An 18,425-nucleotide genomic window follows, 5' to 3' on the forward strand; every position below is an offset into this window, starting at 1 on the left:
TAATTTTCAGTTCAGGTTTGAGTTAACTTATCCTAGTGAAGTTAAAGGCTAACCATTGTGAATAACTAACACTTAAAATGCATACAAAGATTTCTCCAAGAGTGAAATGCATTATACATTTGTTTCGCCATGTTGCAGTCACTTGCAGTAGGGAGGGGAAATAAGACAGGTTTTAGACTAGTCTATCTCCTCAAGGGGGATTCTCATTTGTTAATTTACAAAAGCAGTTACTAAATGGCAGATGCCAAACTAGGGTGTAATCGAGTTGAAGGCCTTCTGGTAATCCTTGGTATATTTCCTTTCCAGGAAAGGCTTTTGTAAAGAATAAAGTTAATAACCGAGAATCTCCAATGAGGAGATGGATTAGTCCAAAATCTGCAATTTTTACTGCCTACTGTAAGTGACAGGAACATAGGAAAAAAAGTAGTTTATAGTGCATTTTACTCTGAAAGAAAAATGTATATACCGTATATACTCACAAGCCAAATTTTTGACCCCCAAAAAGTGGGTCAAAAGTGTGTGTGTGTGTGTGTGTGTGTGAGTGTGTGTGAGTGTGTGTGTGAGTGTGTGTGAGTGTGTGTGAGTGTGTGTGTGAGTGTGTGTGTGTGAGTGTGTGAGAGTGTGTGAGAGTGTGTGTGTGAGAGTGTGTGAGAGTGTGTGTGTGAGAGTGTGTGAGAGTGTGTGAGAGTGTGTGAGAGTGTGTGAGAGTGTGTGAGAGTGTGTGAGAGTGTGTGAGAGTGTGTGAGAGTGTGTGAGAGTGTGTGAGAGTGTGTGAGAGTGTGTGAGAGTGTGTGAGAGTGTGTGAGAGTGTGTGAGAGTGTGTGAGAGTGTGTGAGAGTGTGTGAGAGTGTGTGAGAGTGTGTGAGAGTGTGTGAGAGTGTGTGAGAGAGTGTGAGAGAGTGTGAGAGTGTGTGAGAGTGTGAGAGTGTGTGTGAGAGTGTGTGTGAGTGTGTGTGTGTGAGTGGTGTGTGTGAGTGGTGTGTGTGAGTGGTGTGTGTGAGTGTGAGTGGTGTGTGTGTGTGTGTGTGTGTGTGTGTGTGTGTGTGTGTGTGTGTGTGTGTGTGTGTGTGAGTGTGAGTGGTGTGTGTGAGTGTGTGTGGTGTGTGTGAGTGTGTGTGTGTGTGTGTGTGTGTGAGTGTGTGTGAGAGTGTGTGTGAGAGTGTGTGTGAGAGTGTGTGTGAGAGTGTGTGTGAGAGTGTGTGTGAGAGTGTGTGTGAGAGTGTGTGTGAGAGTGTGTGTGTGAGAGTGTGTGTGTGAGAGTGTGTGTGTGAGAGTGTGTGTGTGAGAGTGTGTGTGTGAGAGTGTGTGTGTGAGAGTGTGTGTGTGAGAGTGTGTGTGTGAGAGTGTGTGTGAGAGTGTGTGTGAGTGGAGGGGGGGTTGGCTTGCTTGCGAGTCATGTGATAGAAATGAAGCCCCCGCCGCTATTACCTTAGCTCGGCGCCGCTTCTATTCCCCTGTCCTGCTCGTATAATCCACAAGCAGCGCGCCCCATGCCGGCTGCTGTGATGAGGGAGGAAGCTGTAGAGAGAGAGCTGTTCCCATAGTAACGGCGATACACATCACCACTACAGGAAGCCGCTCTCTCTACGGCTTCCTCCCTCATCACAGCAGCCGCCGTGGGGCGCGCTGCTGTGGATTATACGAGCAGGACAGGGGAATCGAAGCGGCGCCGAGCTAAGGTAATAGCAGTGGCGGCCGTGGGGGAGGCGGGGGTGCACTATACTACCTACACTGGGCACTATACTAGCTATACTGGGGCACTACCTACCCATACTGGGCACTATACCTACACTGGGCACTATACTAGCTATACTGGGGCACTACCTACCCATACTGGGCACTATACTAGCTATACTGAGCACTATACTGGGGCACTACCCATACTGGGCACTATACTACCTACACTGGGCACTACCTACCCATACTGGGCACTATACTACCTACACTGGGCACTACCTACCCATACTGGGCACTATACTAGCTATACTGGGCACTATACTACCTACATTGGGCACTATACTAGCTATACTGGGGCACTACCTACCCATACTGGGCACTATACTAGCTATACTGGGCACTATGCTGGAGCACTACCCATACTGGGCACTATACTACCTACACTGGGCACTACATACCTATACTGGGGCACTACATACCTATACTGGGGCACTATACTAGCTATACTGGGGCACTATACTAGCTACACTGGGGCACTACCTACCCATACTGGGCACTATACTGGGGCACTACCTACCCATACTGGGCACTATACTAGCTATACTGGGCACTACCTACCCATACTGGGCACTTTACTAGCTATACTGGGCAATATACTAGCTATACTGGGAACTATGCTAGCTATACTGGGAACTATGCTAGCTATACTGGGCACGGTACTAGCTATACTGGGGCACTATACTAGCTACACTGGGGCACTATACTAGCTACACTGGGGCACTATACTAGCTACACTGGGGCACTATACTAGCTACACTGGGGCACTATACTAGCTACACTGGGGCACTACCTACCCATACTGGGCACTATACTGGGGCACTACCTACCCATACTGGGCACTTAACTGGAGCACTACCTACCCATACTGGGCACTATACTAGCTATACTGGGCACTATACTAGGGCACTACCCATACTGGGCACTATACTACCTACACTGGGCACTATACTAGCTATACTGGGGCACTACCTACCCATACTGAGCACTATACTAGGGCACTATACTAGCTATACTGGGCACTATACTGGGGCACTACATACCTATACTGGGGCACTACATACCTATACTGGGGCACTACATACCTATACTGGGGCACTATACTAGCTACACTGGGGCACTATACTAGCTACACTGGGGCACTATACTAGCTATACTGGGCACTACCTACCCATACTGGGCACTTTACTAGCTATACTGGGCACTTTACTAGCTATACTGGGCACTTTACTAGCTATACTGGGCACTATGCTAGCTATACTGGGCACTATGCTAGCTATACTGGGCACTATACTAGCTACACTGGGGCACTACCTACCCATACTGGGCACTATACTGGGGCACTACCTACCCATACTGGGCACTATACTAGCTATACTGGGCACTATACTGGGGCACGATACTAGCTATACTGGGCACGATACTAGCTACACTGGGCACGATACTAGCTACACTGGGCACGATACTAGCTACACTGGGCACGATACTAGCTACACTGGGCACGATACTAGCTACACTGGGGCACTACCTACCCATACTGGGCACTATACTAGCTATACTGAGGCACCACCTACCCATACTGGGCACTATACTAGCTATACTGGGCACTTTACAAGCTATACTGAGGCACCACCTACCCATACTGGGCACTATACTAGCTATACTGGGACACTGGGGGGGGGGGGGGGGGGGGGATCACGCAGCCAGCATTTCCTACCCCCAGCTTATATGAGGGTCAATCATTTTTTTCCTGGTTTTTCAGGTCAAAGTTGGGGGTGGGGGGGGGGGGGGGGTGGTGGGGGGGTCGGCTTATATGCGGGTCAGGTTGCTTGCGAGTACATACGGTATATATACACATATATACACACAAACTTTTTACATTAATGTATTTTAGTTTTTGTTTTTGCAATAGTGGCCCTTTTAATAAATGGAAATTTTAATTACCTTTCTCCATCTAATTAATCTAATATGCGATATAAGAATCCCATAGATAGACCTACCTAGTCCAACACCCCCCCCCCCCCCCCCCCCACTACATGATGTAGATCTTTCCATAATGCCAGATAATAAATGTGGGTTCCACTTGAAATGGGTTAGAATGTAATGGGGGGCCCTAGCTGAGATAGTAGATTGGGAGCCCCTTGTGGAGATTTGGTGAGCTAAAGTGAAGCTGAGAGAGGTCAGAGAAGGTAGTTAGTGGGCCCCTTGATACTCACTAGGGCACAGGCAGCTGCCTTGGTTGCCTGGTTTATGATCCTGCTTTGCATTAACCCCCCCCCCCCCCTCACCTCTCTTTGTTGGAAAGGTCGAGGTGCTTGTGGAAGTCCAGCAACATCTCCTTAAAGAACCGCAGCCTCTTCTGCTCGGCCTCCTGGCAGCTCTCGAACTGCTGCTCCATGTCTTCCATGTACCGTGGGTTGTATCGGTTCAGCTCGTCCAGAGCCTTCTCATACACGGCTTTGTCCTGAAACAAGACGAGGCAATCATAGATTGTTTCCATCAATGGGTCAATTAGGGCACTTCCTCTTCAAAATGTTAGATTTTACATTCCTATCTGAGTGATAAAACAAGACACAGAACATTTATATCAAGCTTCTCTCCTGGTGGACTCAAAGCACCAGAGCTGCAGCCACTAGGGCACACTCTATAGGCAGTAGCAGTGTTAGGGAGAGGTGGGGTAGCTAAGGCGCGCCGCCCCCCCCCAAGCACTCTATACATATACGGTGCACCAAAACCTGCTACGGACACAAGGGGGCGGGGAACAGTTGGTTAATGATTACTAGTATTTAAAGCATCTATAGAAGTGATTCTTACCAGCACAGGACCAATAAAGAGCTAATACTGCGGATGAGGGAGGGCCCCTCTGGCCTAAGGGCCCCGATGCAATCGCAACCTCTGTACCCCCTACTGCTACGCAGCTGTTAGGGAGTCTTGCCCAAGGTCTCCTCACTGAAAAGGTGCTCGATTATCGAATTACACATCTGCTCAAATGATTGCATCTGAGGAAAATGTACTGTTTATAGGCACCTTACGCCTTTATATTACATCTGGCAGCCATTTTGATTTAATTATTGGCATTTTCAGAAACTCGAGGATGGGGGGTGGGGGGGGGGGGGGGGTAGGAAAACTGCCAAATTTCTGTAAGCAAATGCTCTATTTAAAGGACCACTAGGGCAAAATAAAAACATTTGTAAAATACATAATACATGTGCACTCATACTAATCAGACTTACTCTTCTCCCGGAGTAAGATGCACTATATATTACTCCTCTCATGTTGCTGCTTCTTACAGTAGGCAGGAAAAAAAATCTGACAGTTTTCAGACTAGTCCATCTCTTTATGGGGTATTACCAGAGTTTTACTCCTTACTGTTTGCGACAGGAAAATAGGAGAAAAGTATTTTATAGTGCATTTTACTCTGGGAGAAATGTACTTTTTGTACATGTGTATTTTAAATTTTACAATCCTTTTGCGATAGTCCTCCTTTAACTATTTGGGGGTGAAGATTTGGAGGGGGTGCAGTCATAGCCGGCCTTTGACCTGTGCGACTAGAGCGGTCGCTCAGGGCGCCGGCTTCCAAGGGGGCGCCTATAGCAGGCTACCTTTACTGAGGGCACCAACACCTGGCTACCTAAACTGGAGGCACCAATATCTGGCTACCTATGGGGGCGATGGAGACCTTCAACTGACTTCCTATACTGGGGGCACCTATGCTTGCCAACCTATATTGAGGACACCTACACATGAGATCCTATACTGGGGGCACCTATACTGAGTCTGAGGGCTTTTTTTTGGGGGGGGGGGGGGGCACTGCGGCTATAACGCGTGGTGCAAATTGTACAAATCATTCGGGGGGGGGGGGGGGGGGGGGGGCACTGATTGTTTTTATTAATATTCCTCCTGAAAAGTTCTAGCCTTCATTTTTAAGTATATTCAGGATAATTCACTCTTTCCATCCATTCGTGGCTATTAATAGTATTTTTTCTATGATACATATGTGACGTGTCACAGAGATCTGAGCATGTGGTGTGACGTGTCACGACGTCAAAAAGGTTGGGAACCAGTGTCCTAGGCGATATCTCAGGAGAAAAGGTGGATTGCATATGGAATAAAAACAGGTGAACAGGATATCTACCTTCAGCTACTAAACAATATGTAGCGCCCGTCTCACCTAATAAACCAAGCAATGCCACAATACATTCAAAAGGGAGCGCTAGGCAAACATTAATAAACTTCATACAAATTTATTGATAATTTATGATGCAAAAGACAGACAAACACATGGTATAAAACCTTCCCCTTAAAACCAATTAATTCAAACTGGCCAGCAAACTACATGTGTCCCTATGCAGAAGTGCGCTTCCTACACTAGCAGGTATCGACATGCATGCATGCAATTTTTTCTTCAGGCCCAGTTGGAACTATATGTGACATCTAATTTCCAGTTTAGGCTTTAATAATAATCTTCAGCTCTGTCCCCGTGTGTATGAAAAAGCACGCCTCTCACTGTAAATACGCAACCATTACTGACACCAAAAGGATATGTCAAGCCTCAACCGGCATTAAGCTGTGACCAGATGGTGTAGATGCTTCATAGCCTTCGTACAATGATGGCAACAGGATTGACACTCACCGCGCAATTCCTCACGACCTCGAACAGGCTGACGTGGTGCGGGGGTCTACCCATCCATGCCCATACTGTGTGCACACTTACTTTGGCCATAAACTGCAGACATCTGTCCCAGCGCACTTACGCAGCAGAAGCCAGGAGGAAGGTTGCAGAGGTGGTGCAATAACGTTTTGTATTGATCTCAATCACTCACGCTGTTACAAGGTACACTTACAGTGTGTAAGAAACAATGCGCCTGTCAAGCCTGCCGTCAATCCTCTCCAGTGTCCCGCGCTTGGCCAGAGCAGCGGGATGCGATGAAAACTGCGTAGGAGCCGGAGGCGGTGGGCGGGGCCAGGTCGCGGGGATGCCGTCTGACGTCAGACGGCATCCCCGCGACCTGGCCCCGCCCACCGCCTCCGGCTCCTACGCAGTTTTCATCGCATCCCGCTGCTCTGGCCAAGCGCGGGACACTGGAGAGGATTGACGGCAGGCTTGACAGGCGCATTGTTTCTTACACACTGTAAGTGTACCTTGTAACAGCGTGAGTGATTGAGATCAATACAAAACGTTATTGCACCAGCGGTGCGCTCTTGTCTTCTTTTGTATCTTTTTGTTAGAATTGCTGGCACCATCCAGTCACTGGAGCAGCCCCTGCCTAAACACCTCCTCAACATCTACCAAAGACAGCGCAGGGATTGTTTCTTTTGTTGGAAGGTTGCAGAGGCACTGGGATCAGAGACCACGCCTACCGGTCATCAGACGTCACAGCCACGTGACGCGTTTCATCCCCAATAGGATTTCATCTGAATTGCATATGGGCCTGTGTGTGTGTGAGTGCGTGCGCACGCGGGAAGAGGATGAAGGGGGGGCACAAAAATCAGGTTTTGCTCAGGGCGCTGTGAAACCTAACGCCGGCCCTGGGTGCAGTTGGTTCTTTGAGTTGCATTTCATGAAAAAAAAAAAAAAAATAAATAAAGTTTCTCTCCAGCCAGGCATCTCACCTTCTCCACCTCCTGGTTGCAGCGCTCCACGCGCTCCTGCAGTTTGCGGACCTGCTCCTGCGACACCGATGCATCGGCCTTTGAGTGATCCTCTCGCACCTGTGCTGCCCGCTCGTCTTTCCGGGCTGCATGGTATTTCTTTTTGGCAGTTTCCACCTGAAGAGAAAAAGAGAGAGACACTGTCAGTCTTCCCAACACCATGAAACAAACCAAATAATGCAACTACTGCACTGGACAGTAAACGCCGCCCATCTTTCCAAGTCTGCTGCCCTGAGAGTGGATTACAGCTCACTGCAGACTGACTCACACAGGAACATCACACCCCTAGGATCCCTGCACACGATTCCAATTGTTAATCGTTTTACATGCGATTCCGATTTTTAATCTTTACAGCAAGCTGCGTTTTTCTGTTGATAGCATTCAGGGAAAATTGGAATTGCAAATCGGAATCGCAAATCGGATTTGCAGTGTGCAGGGAGCCTTACGCTGATTTAAAAAAAATAAAATAAAAAAAATAATAAGTATGGGCACATAGTACCAGCTTATATTGTACACGCCAGAGTTGAAATGCCAGAATTACAACACGAGTACCATTTCAATAACACAAGTAGATCACACATTCTCAGGGACCCATTTTAAAGAGAACTGGAGCCAGCAGTTTAATGGGGAAAAAACAAACAAAAACACCAAAACAGACTACTACCTAGAGTCACTTACCGCCGCTCCTGTATTTTTTTTTTTAAATAGTTTCATTTTGGGAAAAAAATACGAACCTGCAGTGCATCAGCTCTCTGCTTCTAATCAGAGAAGAAAGGGAGGCGGGGAAAAGGCAGGAGAGACACTGAAAGGGCTTGGAGAGGCAGGGAAAGGGGCACCGTCCTCTTTCCTAACATATGCCAAATTCACCCTACATGCATAAAGTAGCCATGTTTCCCAGATAACAGAATTAATCCGATCTGAGTTGTGAGTAACGGGAGGCACAGGGGAAGGGATGGGGCCCATGGCACAAGCCATGCCTGCATCCCTCTAGATACGCCTCTGAGGGGACGTTATGCAGGAGTGCTTCTCCTGCAAAGGACCCCCCCATTAGGCTCCCACCAACCTCAAAGTCATTAAATTCGGGGAGCGGCACCAGACAACACAGAAGCATGTCACGGAGCAGGAAACATACCTCTGTGCCCCTTTCCCCCTCATTTACAGCATGTCCAATTTTTTTGCACAATGCAGAACACATTAGTACTGACAGTCCATCTATCTCATATTAAATGTGTTTTTCCATCCACAGAGGAAAAACATGGAGTCATTTGCTACTTTCTCATGCCAGTTTGTGCTTTTGTATTAAAAAGACACTGAAGAGAGAAAAAAAAAAATGATATAATGAATTGGTTGTGTAAATGAATTGGTTGTGTAGTACGAATAATTACTAGAGCATTAGTAGTAAAGAAAATCAAATTTTTTATTTCAGTTCTTTTCATAACATTGCATCATTCTAATATTTGCAGTTTACACACTACACTCTGCATTCTAAATTATTTCACGGAGCAGGCCAATGACCTTTTGAACTTTGTCACTGTATTTTTCCTGCAGAGGAGACATTTGAGATAATAAGCAGGGATGCTCATCCGGATTCCGGGTAACCCGGATATATCCAACCATTTTTATGCTATCTGGATCAGATTCAAGATTCCGGATTTCTATAGAAATCCGGATAGCTATCTGCGGATATTTGGCCGCATTACCCGGATATCCGGGTCTGAAATACTGTAACTAAGGTGATGACGTCCTGGAGCCCATCAGAGGGCTCCCAGCAGAAGCCCTAGCAACCAATCACAGAGGGAAACCTGGCCAGCCCCACCTGACCTCAATGAGCCAATCAGAGGCCTCCCAGCCTAAACCGTGGCACCCAATCACAGAAAGGAACACTGGCCAGCCCCCCTGTATAATGAGGAGGGCTGCCATGATGAGACAGATCGTTCTGACTTGCTGAATGCTTCCTAAAATACATGCTCCAGTGCTGGTGGCCTAGCAAGGAGGCTGTACACAGTTATAAACCTAAAGCTGTTCATAGATTAACCCCTTCACTAATCTCTATAGTAATCGTTAATTAGTTTGATTGATGTCTCAGTGTGACAGAGTGTATGCTTGATATCGAGCAGTGATAAGGAAGCGCCGGCGGGGACGAGCGGCAATCGATCCGCGCGCACGAGCGGGGATGCACCGGCATCGAGCCGCTGGCTCGATCCGGCGCACAAAACGAGCCGTGTATGCACGGCATCAGTGTACATTAGTGTCTTCTCCTCTGCTGTCTGACTGTCACTCGGAACTTACCAGTGCCACGTCCGGCATGCTCCTGGCACACGTTACACCTGCTGCTGCTGCATTGCCCTGCTCCTGCTGCCTGTGCAGCTCCCACCGCCAGGGTGCCACAGGCCACTGATAACACCTATATTTAACCCAAAACACAATTGCTGCATAATGTTTTGGGAGGTGTCTTGACTAAAAACTCATGTCCCAGTTGTGCGGTTGGACACAATGTAGGCTGCAGGACTGCTGTCTGGAACCTAGGCCTAATGTTAATTGACAGCATTTATTTTTTTTTTTTGGGGGGGGGGGGGGGATTTGAAGTCCCCACATCATTAATTAGTGTTCCCCTTTGCAAAATAATGATGATACATGCCTCATTTACCCTAAAAACCCTTCTTAAGGCTATTTAAAGGGCACTTCTGGTTTTTCTATCCAGATATCCTAATAGGTCGGATATCCGCGTCTGGGTATCCAGATCCGGATCAATTCGGATTTTAAAAACTACTGATATCCCTGATAATAAGGTTCAGAAGACAGAGCTCTGAGACTTTGAAAGTCGGAGAGCTCAGAGAAGCTCTTTTGCATAGATAACAACTGGAGTTTAACTCTTCCTGTACTGGAAATATTAGACTCATATCTGCTGCAAATGTTCTATTTCTTAGCAGTACTACACATACAAATTATATCATAAGTCTATTTTCACTTCAGATTTCTTTTAACCACTTAAGGATCACAGGCTTAACCACTCCCCCTCAACCCCCCCCCCCCCCCCCTTTAATGGCTCACTGCAAAGCCACACAACCGAGCAAACAAATGAGCACCAACTCCCCCCCCCCCCCCCTTTTTTTTTTTTTCCTTCCCCCATCCACCCCTCCGCCAGCCAATCGCAGCGAGAGCCTATGAGAACCGATTGCTCTCTGAGCCTCTCCAGGGGACAGCCGAGTGACGCGGCTGTACCCACTACAGCGCTGCCATAGATCGCATCGCTGTACAATGTAAATAGACACTAGCCTCTAGGCTAACGAGGCATATGGGGCATCTGTGTCTCTAAACATTGGACGTGCAGGGACACTGTGCCGGATTATCTGACAACAGCGCCCCTAGTGGCAGCCATGTTTTCCAATGTCTGCCTATGACACTGGGTGTGAACTGGCATGGGATTGGAAAGATACAAGCGGCTATATAGAATGGTCTATGCATGCAAAAAAAAAAAAAAAAAAAAAAAAAAAAAAAAAAACGCAAAAAAACACCCACGAATCTAGTGGTCTGTATTAAAGCGGACCTGAATTCAGAACTTCCTCTCTGCTCTAAAAGATAAGCAACAGCATAATAACCTTTTAAAAAAACATTTGTTACAGCTGATAGAAATCTTACAATAAATCTGCAGTGTGTCTACTTCCTGCTTTCATTGAAGTAGACATAGGATTAACCTGCTTTGTTTACAAATTAGCTACGCTGCCATGGCAGAGGACATTCTTGAGCTGAGCTGACAGCTGAGAGATCAAATTACAGGTGTGATTAGTCAAACATGAGAGGAAATACAATACAACAACATTTGAAAAGCGCTTTTCTCCCACAGGACTCAAAGCGCATAGTTGTGTCTCTGAAGACTGAAGAGGTAGGTTTTCAGTTTAGACTTAAATGCTTCCGGGGATGGAGCTGTCCTGATTGGAACTCCCTGCCACACCCAAAGTGTAGGGGCAGCATGACAAATGGCTCTGTCTCCAAAGGTTTTGAGGTGGACTCTGGGGGTGACCAAGGTGTTACGTCCTTTTGATCTAAATCAGACAGGCTAAACTCTAAATATATACAGGGTGTATTTCTCTGTTTCCCTTCTGTCCTGTGCAAGAATTCAGGTCCACTTTAAAATCCAGAAGTGCATATTTCATGAGGAATCTAATAATAATAATAATAATAATAATATTTATATAGTGCCAACATCTTCCGCAGCGCTGTACAGAGTATATTGTCTTGTCACTAACTGTCCCTCAGAGGGGCTCACAATCTAATTCCTACCATAGTCCAGTCTATGTACAGTATGTATTGTGTAATGTATGTGTTGCAGTCTAGGGCCAATTTTTAGGGGGGAGCCAATTAACGTATCTGTATGCTTTTGGGATGTGGGAGGAAACCGGAGTACCCGGAGGGAACCCACGCAGACACGGGGAGAACATACAAACTCCTTGCATTTCTTTACCTAGCTGGGATTCTAACCAGGGACCCAGTGCTGCAAGACGAGAGCGCTAACCACTACACCACCGTGCTGCCAACAAGAAGGGTACTTACAGCGTGCAATATAAGTAAGCCGAGAGTACACTCATTTTAATGCAGACAAAGAGCCTCTGGCAGTAATTACTTGTAAACATGTAAGTGGACAAAAAAAAGAGAAGGGGGGGAGGAAGCGGGAAAATAAAGAAAGGAAAGGGGGGGGGGGGGGTGGAAGAAAAGAAGGGACAAAAGGGAAAAAGAAAGAGAAGGTGGGGAAAGCAGGAGGAGAAAAAAAAAAAGGTGGGGTAAGGGTAAAAGGTGGTGGTGGGGGGGCTGAAAGGGGCTGGATAGTGAAACAAATGCGACATCTCTTCACAACTGAAAGCTTGATTTTCCTGGTGCTCTCATCGGTCTAACAAGACAGGAAACAAGGGGTACAATAATATACTCTGTGTAGTGGTGAAGGATTAAGAATCAAAGAATATTTGGGATTAAAAAAAAAAAACATGAACCTAAAAACCATGGATATAATTTCTATTTTGGTGCCCCAAATCAAATATACAGCATGATCTCAGCAGAATTGGAGAACTCTCCCCCCTCCTAAATGGTAAATGGCTGCCGCTTACTCTGGTTTCTACAAGGGCTCTCGTCACAGGAAGAGGAAAGGAAGCCGCTTAGAGAGAACAGCGAGAGGTAACGTAAGCAAGGCTAAGACCTGAGAGGGTTTATCTAAAGGAGTAAAATGGCGTCGCGCAGGAGGAGAGCGTGAACTGTAAACAATATTAGGATCGGGACATTATGAAATCTGCTGCATCTGCTTCTACTACACTACTGGATTTCAGCCTGGCTGCACAGAAAGCTATAATATCCTTCTTCAGTAACTAGAGAAGCTTCTTTAAAGCAGGATTGTCAGCCACAAATTCAAATTCCATTTTGGTGTTTATTATGCAGCCTGCAACCTGACCCTGCATTGCAAGCATTCCAATATAATCATAAAGGTTTCTGCTGTAATGAACCTTATCTCAGTCAGCCTGGCTCTATTCTGGAACATTGCTGAGGAGAGGGAAGCTTGTTGTTATCTTCCCTCCCACATTCCTGCTCCTCACCGATTGGCTGAGGGTAGTTCAGTGCGACAGAGGGGCTGAGAGGGGAAATACACCCCACCCCTCTGCAGAAGCTGCTGAAATATGCTGTGCTCACATGAGTTTACAAAGCAAGCTATATTTGACAGTGTACTTTCTAGGAGATAAAAGGAGTAAGGGAGGAAATTACATCAGGATTAGCTGCAGTCAGAGGCAGTAAAGATGTAAAATGCCTGAAAACAGTTCTCTTTATTATATAAAATTCACTGAAATCAAAATGTGGACAGTACAATACATGTTATGTAAGTAGAACAAGCATTTATCTACTTCTATAGGTGTGTTTTTTTTTTCCTGGGATAGTATGGCTGTCCCTGCTGCTTTAAGATGGTAAACTCTTGACAGACATTCAATTAACCCATTGGGAACCTGCAAAAGAAAATTCCTTTGACAGGTCTGTGACAGAGCAGGTTCCTGAGAGGGAAATGGGACCGGAAAGCTGATCTGTTGTTCTTGGCAGTGAAGGTGTTGGGAGAGTTTAGCTTCCTGTTTGCCGGTCACACACTTCCCCGCCAGCCTAAACAAAAGACTCATTCACAATAACCGGCTAATTATGGGATTAAGCCACGCCTATCGTAGTCATCAACTCCGCCTAAAGGCTTGTATCAGAAACGCAAATCTTCAGAAACTAGCCGGGAGCGTCCATCTTACTTTCCCACAGCATAGAAAGCATGGCTGCCATATCTTGTACCAGTCCTATCACTGGGGCTTTGTTAAAGGGAACCTGAAGTGCGGCGAGTGTGGAGGCTGGCATTAATTTAAAACAATGCACATTGTCTGGCTCAGGGCAATTTCTAGGCTAAATTGGTCCCAGGGCGAGTGTAAACATTGGGCTCCCCCCAATGGGCTCAAAAACGTAATTTGCAATGCAGTATTTGCCCCCCCCCCAGTATAGGTAGCCAGGTATAAGTGCCCCAGTATAGGTTATCTAGCCATAAGTGACCCCCAGTATAGGTTAGTCAGTCATAAGTGAACCAGTATAGCTTAGTCAGTCATTTTCTTTATTGACACAGCTGGGGGAAGGGGGGGCACCTATGTGCCCCCCCTTCCCCCAGCTGTGTCAATAAAGAAAAGGGGGAGCAGTGGCGCAATGGGACTCAGCTGAAGGGGGTGGGCACAACTCCTCCCTCTGCCCAGGCCCCCCTCCATTAAAGAAATGACGGGCTGCGGCGGCTGGGTGCAGTGCTAATGATAACACCTTCCAGGCTCCAGACGCTGTTCCCTCACGTGCCACCGGGCTGCTCCTACAGCACCGCTCACAGGAAGTAGTATTACACTACGTCCTGTGAGCAGCATGTACAAAGAGCAGCCCGGCGGCACGTGAGGAAACAACGTCTGGAGCCCATAAGGTGATTTATCGTTAGCACTGCACCCAGCTGCCGCAGCCCATCATTTCTTTAATGGAGGGGGGCCCGGAAAGAGGGAGGGAGGAGTCGCGACCCCCCCAGCTTAGTCCCACTGCTCCGCCCCCTTCGTTGTGCCCCCCCCCCTCACACCGCCCTAGGCGATTGCGCGCCCTGCCCGGTCCTAGAGATGGGGCTGGTCTGGCTGTCCTGCTGAGCCTCTGCCTCTAATGCCTGGTAAACATAATGACATTTTCCGTCGGATTGATGGGCGAAGCAATGGTTTCCACACAGGTCCGATCGTTTTTCCGATTGATTTTCCAATCAGTTCTATACAACATAGAACAGAAAAAACGGACCTGTCAGAATTAATTGATGCGACCGTCAATCTGACGGAAAATTGCATCGAGTGTACCAGGCATAATACCTTAAGGGCCCTTTTCCACTTGTGCGGTGCGAATTTGTTGCGGAAAACGCAAAAATGAATTTGCATGTGGATGTGAATTTGTACGCGTTTGTATGCGAATTTTAACGCAAATTGTATGAGAATTTAACCATGTCAGTGCCTGCGTGCTTTTACAGTGATTTTAGGCGAAAACCTACGCAAATTTGCATGGAACATTCGCATAGCGAAAACTCGTGCGAATTTCCTATTACATTGCATGCATTCTTAGAGCTCTGCTGTGCAGATTTTTCCTGCACAGCAAATAGGCCCATTTACTATCATTGGTTATGTGAATCTGCATGCAGAAAACGCATGCAAATTCCCTATAGTGGAAACGGGCCCTTAGCCATAGACCCTGAACAAGCATGCAGATCAAGCGCTCTGATCTACCTGGATTGGATGCATGCTTGTATCAGGTGTTATTACTTGCCTAAGGAGAGGGAAGGCTCTGGGTCCTTTAGACCCTTCCTGTTCCTACTATCTGCTCCCCGCATTCAACCAATGGGTCGGAGGCTGCTCTCTCTGCAGCACAAGGCTTCGGAAATCTTCGGGAGCCCGATTGCTCCTGAACACGCATGACCAGTATGGAGCGGTCCCTCTTCAGGAGTACTAGGGCTCAGAGAGGTAGTCCTATTTATTGGGAGGGCAACCTAAACTGGAGGGATACCTATACTAGGGTATTACCTCTGGGTAGTTATACTGGGGAGCTAACTCTAGCGACTTATACTGGGGACGCACTAGATTACCCAGATACACCCTGCAGCGACACAACCGCCTCCGCTGCAGTTTAGCACAGCGCACTTACGTCTTTCAGCTTCTTCACCCATGGCTTCTGAGCCTTGCTGAATCCCTCCTCTGCTTCCTTGGACTCCCGGAATCCTCCGATCATCTGCTTGTGGAAGGCCTCTTTCTGCCAGTCCCGCACCTTGGCGCTGTCCTCGTCCCACAGCTGGTTCCGCAGCTCTGTGTGTATCTCGCTCAGGGCATCGGCCGCTGTCAGGAAGGCGTGCCAGGCCTTCTCCAGGGTGCCGTACTGAGGGCCTGGGGGTCACAAGAGACACCAAGTCACAGGGAGAAAAGTGCTTTAAAAATGAAAAATTGGAAATGTATGGGTAATTGGTGCAACTCCACCTGCTCATGGTTTGTGGACAGTTACATGATTGTTGCAGTAAGCAGAGCTGGGACAAGGTCCTTCAGCACCCAAGGCTGAGACACCAAGGTGTGCCCCTCCATCCCCCCCCCCAGCCGTCACACACTGATTGCTATTAGACTAAAAGGGCCACAGGGCCCACAACCTCCCCAACACCTTAATCTCTAGTTATCTGGCTTGCAGTCACTGCTATGTATCCCCTTTTCTTATTTCTTTCTGCTTCAAACACAATTAGGAATGACAGCTGAATGAATTGTGCGCCCCCTCCTACACTGCGCCCTGAGGCTGGAGCCTCTCCAGCCTATGACCGGCCCTGGCAGTAAGCATGACCAGAGCAAAGTCCCTAGACTTGGAGAGTCAATAGTAGGCTCCACTGCTCTCTACTGAACTCATTTTCTTCCAACAGTAGCCCTCCACTATGGAACAGGAGGCCTAATACAATAAAATGATCAGTTATTCCCCTACTGAAAATAGATAAAGTATGATTCCTTGTACTACCACCTGCAATAAGGAAGAGTTTGGATAGCCTATAAAGCAGCACTACACGTTGATATGAAAAAGTATTAGCATATTAGTCAGTCATATAAACACTTTACAGGTAGTCCCCAGTTTACGAACGCCCAACTTACGAACGACCCGCCGCGATGACGTCACGCAACTGGGGACTACCTCTTCTGCTGCCGTTTTTAAAGCAGAGGCGCAGCGGAAGGCAGATAGGGGACATCTCACCTGTTCCACGGTGGTGTAAGGTCCCAGCGTGCTGCCTGGAAGCTGCGCTGGCCGTCCTCTTTTCGTTCACTGTCCCCCAGGCGGCTTCACATGCGTCGCATAATGACGCAATCAGGAAAAGCCCCCTAGTGGCGGCGCCTCCTAATGCGTCACTATGCAACGCATATGAAGTCGCCGTGGGGACCGTGAACGAAGAGAGAGGAGGGGCCGCGCAGCTTCTGTGTAGCACGCCGGGACCTTCTACCGCCGTGGAACAGGTGAGATGTCCCCCATCTGCCTTTGGCTGCGCCTGCTCTGCTTACAGAATGGGGCAAATGTTGCTGTCCTGACTTAAAGACGGATTAAGGTTAAGAACGAACCGACAGTCCCCATCTTGTTCGTTAACCGAGGACTACCTGTATTCAAGATTTAAAGGACCACTATCGTGGAAAAGTAGGCAGTTAAAATCTTACAGAAACAACAGGTTTTGGGCCAGTCCATCTCTTCATGAGGGATTCACAGAGCTTTCTGAACATCAGTTTAACTGTCAAAATAGCAAGATACCAGCCGGCCTCCCTACTCACTTGCACACTATTTTACCAGTTAGACTATGCAACTGCTGTTCAGGAAGTGCTGTTGAAAACAAAGAAAACCCTGAGAATCCCCCATGAGGAGATGAACTGGCCCAAAACCTGTCAATATGTCAGACTTAAACTGCCTACTTTTTTTTCCTGATAGCGGTCCTTTAAAAACCAGAAAACCTAGGTGTGTATATTTTAGTAAAAGGGCTTTTTGGTCCTTTGTAGCCACTTACACACTCCTAGAAGTTCTGGTTCACCATGAGCTTGCTGGGTAGTTAACTCTCGGTGTTTCAAGTCCTACCCCACAGAGCCTCATTAATCCATGCCATGCACTGATGAGGATCAACCAATCCGAAACAGTCTGTATGCATGTTGGATTATTATGGCTCTGTACAAATTAATAAGCTGGCACATCATTGCATTCCAGGGCCGCCTCAGGTTTACTTACTACCCCACCTAAGCATGTCTGAGCTTCACTGTGGAACCCGCAATACTGATAGGACCCACAGTTGGGAAAGAAGGTTCTAAACCAGTGGTCTTCAAACTAAGGCCTGCAAGCTGAATGTGGCCCACCAAGGCTTTTTCACTGCAACCCCCCCCAACACAAAATCTATAAACTATCTGCGCCCCGCATTAAGGCCCGGTTCACACATAAGCATTTTTATGCGGATTGGAACCAGAACGTGTACTGTACAAGCGGAATGGATGTGAAAGAATCCAATGTTAACCTATGGATCCAGTCACATGCGTTGGTACGGATACGTTCCCGAACGTTCCGGTCCAGGGATCTAAAAAATGCTGCAGGCCCTATTTTCTGGAACCGTTCTGCACAGCGGAACGGATCTGGACAAAAAAAAAAATACTTCAGCATTTGGGGCAATGGGAAACGGAACGTTCCACGGGGGATGGGGGCATGTGCCGATGCGAATCTAGCGACGGGAGGGTGCAGCAGCCGGGCGGGTGGGTGAGGGAGGGTTTATACATACCTAATTTTCAGTAGTAGCCGGCAGTAGAGGCTTCCGTCTTTTTCCGCGTCATGTGACTACGTGTCATGTGACTAGTCACATGACGCGCTGTGTAGTCACAGCGGAAGAAGAGGAAGCCTCTACCGCCGGCTACTACTGAAATTTAGGTATGCATTTGCTGAGTGAAAACGGATCCGATCAATAATTGATCAGATCCGTTTTCAGGCCACGGACT

The 18,425-nt window shown here is 47.5% G+C and overlaps 1 protein-coding gene across 6 annotated transcripts in view; it reads right to left on the bottom strand.

Annotated features, from left to right (window-relative positions):
* The window catches only part of PACSIN3 (protein kinase C and casein kinase substrate in neurons 3), a 156,762-nt gene that overhangs the window by 20,864 nt on the left and 117,473 nt on the right, over nt 1–18,425 (bottom strand). For all 6 annotated transcript variants that reach the window (XM_068261609.1, XM_068261605.1, XM_068261607.1 and 3 more), the window contains 3 exons: nt 15,592–15,827; nt 7,348–7,503; nt 4,023–4,198 (listed from right to left, as the gene is read on the bottom strand). In XM_068261609.1, coding sequence (XP_068117710.1) covers nt 4,023–4,198; nt 7,348–7,503; nt 15,592–15,827 — 568 coding nt within the window. The remainder of the gene's footprint in view (nt 1–4,022; nt 4,199–7,347; nt 7,504–15,591; nt 15,828–18,425) is intronic.

The sequence above is a fragment of the Hyperolius riggenbachi genome, chromosome 11, assembly GCF_040937935.1.
Source record: "Hyperolius riggenbachi isolate aHypRig1 chromosome 11, aHypRig1.pri, whole genome shotgun sequence".
In the NCBI taxonomy this organism is placed as follows: Eukaryota; Metazoa; Chordata; class Amphibia; order Anura; family Hyperoliidae; genus Hyperolius; species Hyperolius riggenbachi.